At 32.7% G+C, this 9,600-nt stretch overlaps 1 protein-coding gene across 1 annotated transcript in view; it reads left to right on the top strand.

The window, feature by feature from the left end:
* Window positions 1-415: 415 nt before the first annotated feature.
* The window catches only part of LOC134261776 (uncharacterized), a gene marked incomplete at its 3' end in the record, with an annotated part of 17,706 nt that continues 8,521 nt past the window's right edge, over window positions 416-9,600 (top strand). The window contains exons 1-9 of the mRNA XM_062744175.1: window positions 416-847; window positions 1,218-1,429; window positions 3,496-3,650; window positions 6,569-6,688; window positions 7,595-7,750; window positions 8,282-8,367; window positions 9,005-9,132; window positions 9,243-9,313; window positions 9,520-9,600. The exon at window positions 9,520-9,600 is cut by the window's right edge and continues 68 nt beyond it. Coding sequence (XP_062600159.1) covers window positions 466-847; window positions 1,218-1,429; window positions 3,496-3,650; window positions 6,569-6,688; window positions 7,595-7,750; window positions 8,282-8,367; window positions 9,005-9,132; window positions 9,243-9,313; window positions 9,520-9,600 — 1,391 coding nt within the window. The remainder of the gene's footprint in view (window positions 848-1,217; window positions 1,430-3,495; window positions 3,651-6,568; window positions 6,689-7,594; window positions 7,751-8,281; window positions 8,368-9,004; window positions 9,133-9,242; window positions 9,314-9,519) is intronic.

Genomic DNA, 9,600 nt, shown 5'->3' with positions numbered 1-9,600 from the left:
GATGAGACGCAATGAGGCCTAGCAGTGGGCTAGGTTGGGATCTATCGAGTGTAATTTACAGCTGTCCGCTGCAAGATGTGCTTATCAGAAAGGGATGTTTCATGTATTTAAAAGGTAATGGGGAAATAAAATATTTACTACACGTTTTTGTTTTTTAAATTAATTAATTAAAGATAAGGTATTGTGCTATTATGTATGTTTAAAAAAAAACGTGTTTTTTACACATATCACCAGTGTCATGGATAAATTATTATTTTTTAAATTTAGTTAAATAATTAAATTTTAATTGTTATTAACACTGTATAACTTTTAATTCAAATTAAATAAAACTTATAATATATTTTCATGATATAACAAAAATGAAAGTAATAAAATTAGAATTTTATTTACAGGATTTGAAAAAGGATTATGGAAAAGTGATAAACCTAATAAACACTACCTCTACGTACATGCTGCGAACACATTATGACAATTACCATCATGCCTTTAAGGATGTCACACAAATGGCCTAAATCTTGTGGATTTGATATATTTGGTGAAGGTCCATCATATATTTTAAGTGTAGCCAAAGGAAGCATTGCCTACAATGCTGGCCTCTCCCCAGGAGATGAAATCATCGAATTAGATGGAGAAGATGTCACGAATGCTTCGGCTACGACTCTCAAGTCCCTGGCTAAGCACAGTCGGTCACAGCCCCCCGTCTTGGGAGTGGTAACGAGACTACAGCAGGTAGAGTTAGTGTGCACCAGAGTTTCAGGATGTGGATTTGATGTTCAAGGAAATAAACCTGTCCGAGTGAAAAATGTGGAATTATCAGGGCCAGCTCATCAAGCCGGCATCAAACCAGGTATACATAGCTGTCAAGTAAATGTACATGGGACCATGTTTAAAATGATATTGTTTGTCCTCTTCTTAGGATAAAAAATTAGATTAGTATTTTGAGAAAAAAAAAATTTCAGAAAATTTCGATGTCCAATGGAGGTTGAAAAATTTAGGAATAAGAAGAAAACTTAAATCAGTCAGTTTGAAGAGGACAAACATTTTTTCTTGAAGATAGTCTGATCCAAATTTTTTTCATATTTTTGGTAAAGTTGAAATATCAAATGTTTGAGGCAATTATTTTACTATAGGGGAGAAAATGATTATATCTCCTGCACATGTTGTAATGTAAAGCTTTACTATTCTAGTATATGTTAAATATTCTTGAACAAAAACAGGTGATGTCCTTTTGGAAATCAATGGTTTTTCAATCAGGAAACAAGAGGACATTAGGCCTTTCCTAACTGGAAGACTAAGACGTCTCTCCATCAGCATTATACCAACAGGTAGAAGGAAAGAATATAAACGGGTAGCCAGAAGGAATGTCCAGGCTCAAAATTCGGCTGGAGAGTGGGGGAGAGTCAAAAGAGCCAAGGCCCTTCATGATAGGGTAAGAATTTTTCATGATAAGGTAGGGACTCTTCATGATTAATCATGAAAGGTTTAGAACTGGAAAAAGAAATGTGTTTATTTTTCATCCCCCCCCCCCCAACAAAAAAAAGTTTGAGTTTTTAGATATTTAAAAATATTTTGGATAAAAACAAATGACCCCTCTCCATTACCCTCTCCAAAACAAAAATCTGAATTCAAAATTAAAATGAATAAAAAAAAGATTGAAAAGTGTGCTTCCTTTTTGTAAAAAAAAAAAAAAAAAATAGGGGATTTAGGGAGGAAAAAAAGCCATTTCAAAAATTCACAAGAATGTATGGAGAAATTATGGTGCTTCATTGATAATGATCTAATATGCCATGCATTATTGATTTTTATATTTATTTAATTACATACCAAATGTTGTTCTGTTTCCCATTAAAAGCTAACAGATCTGAAAAGAATAAATGAATGTAAAGTACTTCAAATAGGAGGGAGAAATCAATGATTACAAAGAAGATGGATAACAGCTGGTCACTTTGGGGGGTAAAATTTGTAGAAGTGTAAATATCAATAAATATGAGAATTTGTTATGGGGAAGGGAAAAAAATCAACCATTCATAATTTATACACCCAGTGAAGTCATTATGCATGGTTGATTTTCTTCTATTTTCTTACACCTCTAGCAATTTTGAAGTAAAAAAAAAATCATTTTGTATCCCTTACAGAAATCATGGAAATAAATTCTTTCAGAATATATTTCTCAGAAAGTACAAACAACTGAGTAACAAAACACCTTGACATGTGTCAAGTCAAAAAATCACATTCCGCGTGGAAAATTATGCTTCCAATACTTAGAAGCACTGTATATAAGAAGAATGTTGGCCTAGATCAATAGCTACTTCTCCCAGGGGGAACCAAGTTCATTTATTTTACAAGAAGTGTAGGCCATAAAGAAAACCTAGATGTAATCAATGTTCTGATGTTGCTCATACCTGGCTTTGAGATTTCTTTATTAGTTTACAAGTACTGAGGCTATACAGGTGAAAGTGAAGTTTTCTGCAAAAGCTGCTGTGTAACAATTTAGAGTGAAAGAAATTGAATTAGCAGAGTCAAAGGGGCCAGGGAGAGCAAAGCTGATGAATGGTTTATTTCTATCTTAAAATTAAAAACATTTCTTGAATGTGCAGAACTACACCTTTACCAACTGACTTAGATTATTAGATATGGAATAACAAGGCCAAAAAAGTGGTTTTGTTGTAAACAGAATAAAGAACACATTTTTGAGTATATAAATAATATTTCAAAAGATGAACAATTAATGCTTAATGAACAGTTAAAAATGAAGCTGTAGACCTGCATGCTTTACATGCTTACTGCAGTAGTTGTGGAGTCTGTTTCAATTAAAGGAGCTAAGAGCATTTAATGGCTGCGATGATTGTATTCACTTCCACTGTTGCCTAATAATTCAATATTATTCTAGCCAGGAAAATTAATCAAACTAATTGGATTTTCCAAGTTTATGTGCAGTTTTATTTCGAACAAGAACAAAATTGCTTTAGATCGGCCATTGGCATGTTTATACATTAGTGGAGGAACAAAACATTTTTGTGTCCCAAGACTCATGATTGTGCTGGGGGCTCTACACTTCATTTGTCCTTTAACTGTAGAATTTGATTCATTCCAGTGCCATCGGAACACTGGTCATTGTGTTAACTAAGGCTTGTTTCCGTATGGATTACTGTCAAGGGACATTGGCAAGAGAACCAATCAACAATATACCATTGAAGTTTTCGATGATAATAATTTGCAGAATGTTATAAAGGGGGTTTCCAAGGCAATAAATAAGTTTTGAAATGTGTACTTCTGTTAAAAAAAGATGTGTACATCAAACCCATAAAATATGTCGGATGGGAAAATTCAGAAGAATTTAACTTTCCTGGATCCATTGTTGCTAATTAAAGATCATATGGTGCATTAGTGCGTTTTAATGAAGTGGATATGGCACTGATTCCATTCATTAAACAGCAGGTCTATCTCCCCATCTATACTGTACATATTGATATATTATGTGTTCACTTCACACAGATGAACGAGATTCTAGGGAATGACTACGAGAAGAAAATGGCGGTGGTCAGTGTGTTAAAACAGTACGCGGAGGACCGGGATGTGGACATGCTGGCCCGAGCTCTGGCCGCCATTCTCAAGACCCCCAGACAGACAGGGATAATACAGCAAATCAGGTATCAATAGAATGACTAGAAGTATATTTTAGACAGTTTAGACAACTCCTAGTTGTCCCTGTAGTCAAGGATTTTTTTCCATTGACTATTGCATTCCCATCAGTGATTAGGGAAAAAAATGCAGCATAAATGAGCTAATATAAGAACTGAAAGCAAAACCAGAATATATTTTGACCCTCAAAAAATCTTTTTGACTTAAAAAAGTTTACTTCAAAGTAGGGATGTGCGATTTTTTGTTTCGTGATACATATCGTGATATGGAGACTAAATACCGGTCTTTAGGTACATATTATAAAGTCCAGAAATTATTCATTTATTTGTTCAATCTTTCAAATTACAATTACAGAAAGTATAAAAAATGGTGTAAAAAGTGAAAAGAACGGCATTGTACCATCCAAACATAATTGATTTTACATACATAAAAATTTCAAGAAAGTAAAATTTTGTTTTTCTAGCTTATTTTTTAGAAAAATAATGAATTTTCATATAAAATCATTGTAAAAACTGCTTTTAAAAATATCGTGATATTATCATGATATTGTGGGGAAAATTCGTGATATATTTTGATACGAAATTTTTGGCGATACCCATCCCTACTTCAAAGGGTCGTAATGACCCTTGGTTTTAAAAGAAAACAGAAACACTGTAGATCAGTCAATCATCATTTTATGCTTCATGAATTTTTTAGACTATTTTCTTGTACTGTACCTTACAGGGGGTTTCAGTTTTTGTTGACTTCAGTAAAAAAACTTATGACTTCCCCTTAAACCCCAAGTAATCTTACAGAAAAAGAGATCCATTTGTTAAACAGGGCCATTTCCAGATTACTGTAAAGAGAGGTGTGTTGAGGATCTTAGAAAGGGTACACTTTTCTTCCAATTAAGTCAATTTTTTTAATGAATAGTTAATACAATTTGGTTGAGGTCTGTTGTATTTTGGAAATTATTTTTTAATATTTTAGTGAACAAAATCTTGCAACATTTACCTTAAAACAGATGAAAACTGGCAAATTTATCATGAGTCAGAAAAAAGGAGCACTTTTTATACGCCCGCCTTAAGACGGGACGTATTATGTTATAGGCTTCATGTCCGTCCGTCTGTCTGTCTGTCTGTCTGTCCGTCTGTTAGCTTTTCTCCTGTCCGGCTCATAACTTTAATACTATAAGGCCTAGAGTTATCAAACTTTGTCAGCTGATACATCTTGGGTAGAAGGTGTGTCACGCACAAAAAGTAGGTCGCTCTGACCTATAATTAAAAAGTTATAGCCAAATATGGAAAAATCCTGTCCGGTCCATAACTAGAAAACTATTAGACTTAGAATCATCAAACTTGGCCAGTTTATGCATCTTAGGTAGAAGGTGTGTCGCGACCTATTTCAAGGTCACTGTGACCTTTAATTTAAGTGAAATTTAAAAAAAAATGTATTTTTTTCTATTCATTTACACATTCAAAAAAATGTAAAACTACTGCACTAACCTTATTAGAAAAATGTTAAATCAAGAAAATACTTATTTTTTTAAGCATATATTTGACAGCAATCTATAACAAATATAATGTATGCTAGAGAAATTCCACCACTCCTATGAGTCTAATTATCAAGCACTGGTCAAGAAGAATTTTGATTACAGAAAATTGCATGTCAAATTAGAGAGAAAAATTGATGAGTTTAGTGTGAGGAGTAGCTGTCAGAGCATCTGTGCCATCTATATCCCTTGAGTATTGGGCCAAATGGGTAAGCCTGTTGGATTAAAAATAGATCTTGTTGGCTAGCCTAAGTTTTAAAATTAATTTGATGAGAAGTAATTAAAACTAATTTGATATTGCTTATTAAACTATTTTGATATTACATAATATTATGAACTTAAAAACTAATTTTATGGGGGTAGTGGTGGAATCAGCATGTCCATATGAATTGTATATTAAAAACTATCTGACATTAAAATAAACCTAAAAAAAAAATCATTGATGTTTTATATGTATGGTAGATAGTGCAGATCCAATAATCTTTTGGGAGTAATGAGTAGACAAGCATCCAGTTAAAGATTAATTAATGTGTTCAATGTAGCTCTTTCATTTCTTCAGAGCATGGTCTTATCTGTATCCTTCGGGAATTAGACAGAAGAACTGTTGGTCAGTTTATAATTGATGGCCATCCTTTTATTTCCAAAATTAATTAGGTATAGACTATAGATTAAGTTGTGAAGACTAATTTGATATTGTTAAATATGATAGGCATTTGGCAATTAAGGTCTAACTAGTATAGAAATCTATGAATGATGCAATATTTGTTATAATTAATGCCTACACCACAGGAGATGGATAAACAAATTTTTTAAGGAGTGTAAAAATCATTGAAATCTTAAAATCAAGGTTGACATGATTTTCCTGTACTTTTAACTGTTTAAGATACATTGTAATTGTTATTTTTTGACGGGCGTATCATGCTGTGGCGTGGCACTTTATTCTTCCATAAAACTGTAACATTTTGCATAAGATTCTTAAAACAAAAATTAAAATGGATATATGAATAACACCAGTATTTACTCTGTAAATTATACCATGTTGAGTAAAAAAAATTCAGTTTACTTAAAATCATTCCTAACAAACCGATCCTTATATTGCTTGATCTAAGCATTTAAAAATTTAGTTATAAAAGAATATATTATAGTGTATATTCAGATGGCTGAATGATAGACCATGTTAAGTTAATAACTCATTTCTATAAAATGTTAATTATTTCTGGAATTTCAGGAACTTGATATAGATACACAATAAAAAGACATATGAGAGGCATTTTCCTTTATTAAATCAGTATTCAGTAATAACCTTGAAGAAAAATGTTTCTGTTGTTTCCAAAGAAAATAATAGGAAATGCTTTTGAATTGTTGTGCTGCACAATCTGCTTTGTTATCTTGCAGGCAATTTATTCCTCCCAAGCAAAGAGCAAGATTTGATGAATTCCATAAATATCAAAGAGCAAATATGATCAATTTTGATGAAGAGGCCTCCAAATTTGATCATGCTCACACAGACAGAAGGTAAAACAGTTTAATAAAGATCTATTTCCTTTTCACAAGCTCAAGGGATTGTTTGACATAATTGCTAAGATATATGAAATGAAATACTGAAGATTCAGTTGGTTTGTGATATGATGAAGTTTGTTATGACCCAGACATCTCTATCACGATGCTATCATCATTAAGTTATCCCAAGTGGAAAAAATCTTTTACCACTGAAAGGTATTTTATTCATATTACAGTAAAACTTGTTTAGTACGAACACGGATATAGCGAATTCACGGATATAACGAAGTTTTTCTGGGTCCCCGGCAAAATTCTTAACAAATCTTTGTAAAATTTTACGGTTATAACGAACTCTGATATAACGAATTTACGGATATAGCGAACTGATTTTAAGTCCCGTTGTGGTTAAATATAATGAAATTTACATCTTTTATAACGAACTTTCAAAGATCTCAAAATTTGATAAATTGAACTGACTTTATTTTCTTTCAGCATTTGTATATAAAATTCAATTCATAATAAAACCTTAGTTATCGAAGGTATGTTTTGTAATATTTGCTTCCCTAAGATATTTGATAGTAACACTTGAAGGAAAACATGCATATTGCGAATTCGCTAAAATGGTTATACAAATTCGTTATACGGATATAATGAATTACGGATATAGCGAATTAAATTCACAGGTCCCCAGGACTTTGCTATAATGGAGTTTTACTGTATATATTGTGATACAGTAATATCTGACTCATTCAGATACCACTGATCCCTTTCACTGAAATTTGCAAGATTTTGGAATTCACAACATTCAGATTAGACAAGTTTCACTGTACATTTATATACAGAAAGATATTATCTTTTTCTACTTTGAGTATACATTTCAAATAGCAGGTTTTTTTTTCATTATATAAAATGTCTTTTCAGAGTAATCCAAGTCTTTCGAGAGGGAGGTAGCTTTGGCTTTGTGATAAAGGGAAACAACCCTGTGTGTATTGAGTCGGTGGACCCTATGGGACCGGCTGATAAGGCGGGGCTTCGGGCCGGGGACGTGATTCTGAAGCTCAATAACATCGATGTCAGGTAAAAATTTACATTTGTTCCTTGTGCAGTTCACTCACATGCTTAATCATTCCCAGCAACAAGGGTGTACAATTAAGCTTACACAAATTACTTACTTACTTAAATATTACCTAAGAGGAAATATGAGAGAGTTATCCTTTGACATGAAGTTCAAGTGTTAAGAAAGAGAAAAAATAAACTATAAATAATTAATACATTGTACAAATACTAATTATAAAAATGTGTTAGGATAAAATTTTTCCTTAAGATATTTTCTTGCAAATTATGAAAAAGTATTGCATGAGACATTGAACTTTTCATAACTAACTAGCTGGTATGGAGATGACATTTATGAGTAGATTGCATCTATATCAATTTATTAGCAATATTCCTCACCTATAGGTACATTATTGCTAACATGCTACACAATGTCTCCATTAGAATTCTGATTCTTGATTAATGAACATTTCAGGTTATGTGAACTTAATGACTATAGTCTATAGGACTAGCCAGTAATTGCTGATTGAGTATATATATGTATCGATTTTGTAGGAGGTGTACACATGCACACTTGGTACAGTTACTTCAGGACAGTGGATCGTCCCCAGAGATTGAGGTTCTCAGAACTCAGAGAAATGGTACTGTACTTAAAATTCAATATTTTAAAGTTCAGTTTACATGTCTCTCAATAAAAACTCAAGTGTGTACTCCTTTCCTTCTATGATCCTTTCAACTCCAGTTATATATTGTGTTTGATTTTAAGCATTTTCCACATCTTATTATGCTTCTCTGTTCTGAAGAAAGAAAGATTATAGATGTAGAAAATATTAACTATTATATAAAAAGATACACTTTATTTTCATTTATTTTTAGAAGGTCTGAGTACACATCCAGTTTGTCTTAATTAATTGTTATGCCCTCCTCCTGTCTATCGATTGATCTCTCTGTTGGTCGATCTGTCTGTCTGTCGGTGTACCAACAGTTTCTGTTCATTTTCTTTGCAGAGTTAGTACGTACTGAAATGAAATTTTTTATAAGAATATCTAAGTCATTTGTTTTGGATAAGATTGAGCAATTTTTGACAGATTTATGCCCCCTGGACTTAGAAACATTCAAATTATTTGCAATTTCTGTTCATTTTCTTAGCTTGTATGTCCGGGGATGGGGTAGGTGGGGGGGGGGGGGCTAATTGTTTCACAAACATCATTTGCTTGTTTTTGATTTTCAGAAAGTCTGAGTACACTCAGTATATCAATTGTTTGTTCTTATTTACAGAAGGTCTGAGTACACTCAGTATGTCCACAATGTCTCTCTCCTCCATCTCGAGCCACGCCTCCTCTCAGTGGATGAAAGCAGACGGCAAAGAAATGATTGACAGCAGCGGAAAGTCCTTCAAAAACCATGTGAGTAGATATTACATTTGAATTGCAAGAGAAACTACCATGTCGTAACTCTTATAAGTGTAATTATTTATTTGTGTAAGTTTATAGTTTACTAATTAAATCTGTTGCAGGCCGAATATTTGCTGACATCCAAGGAGAGATCTCACATGAGAAAAGCAATGATACAGTATGATACATCCAGGTTTGTACTAAAAATCACCTCCTTTATAAATATAAAAAAATACTTCAACAACTAAAGTTTGTTGCCTGAACATTGTAAGAGTTTTATGCATCACTTTTACAAAATTGATGAGAATGGAGTCTAAATTTTTGATGTTCATTAAAACCTAGGAGCATTAAGTGGTAGGGGCATTGGCAGTATGTACATGTAAATGCTTTACTTTTAAGAAATGTAGTGGATTTCTACCACCAAATCTCCATGATACTGGACACACAGTCAAAGAAGACACTGTGGAAGTTTATCCTCAT

The sequence above is a fragment of the Saccostrea cucullata genome, unplaced genomic scaffold (assembly GCF_032062105.1).
Source record: "Saccostrea cucullata isolate Sc308-1 unplaced genomic scaffold, CSIRO_AGI_Scuc_v1 ctg11941, whole genome shotgun sequence".
Taxonomy (NCBI): domain Eukaryota; kingdom Metazoa; phylum Mollusca; class Bivalvia; order Ostreida; family Ostreidae; genus Saccostrea; species Saccostrea cuccullata.
This window is presented reverse-complemented; position numbering and strand designations above follow the sequence as displayed.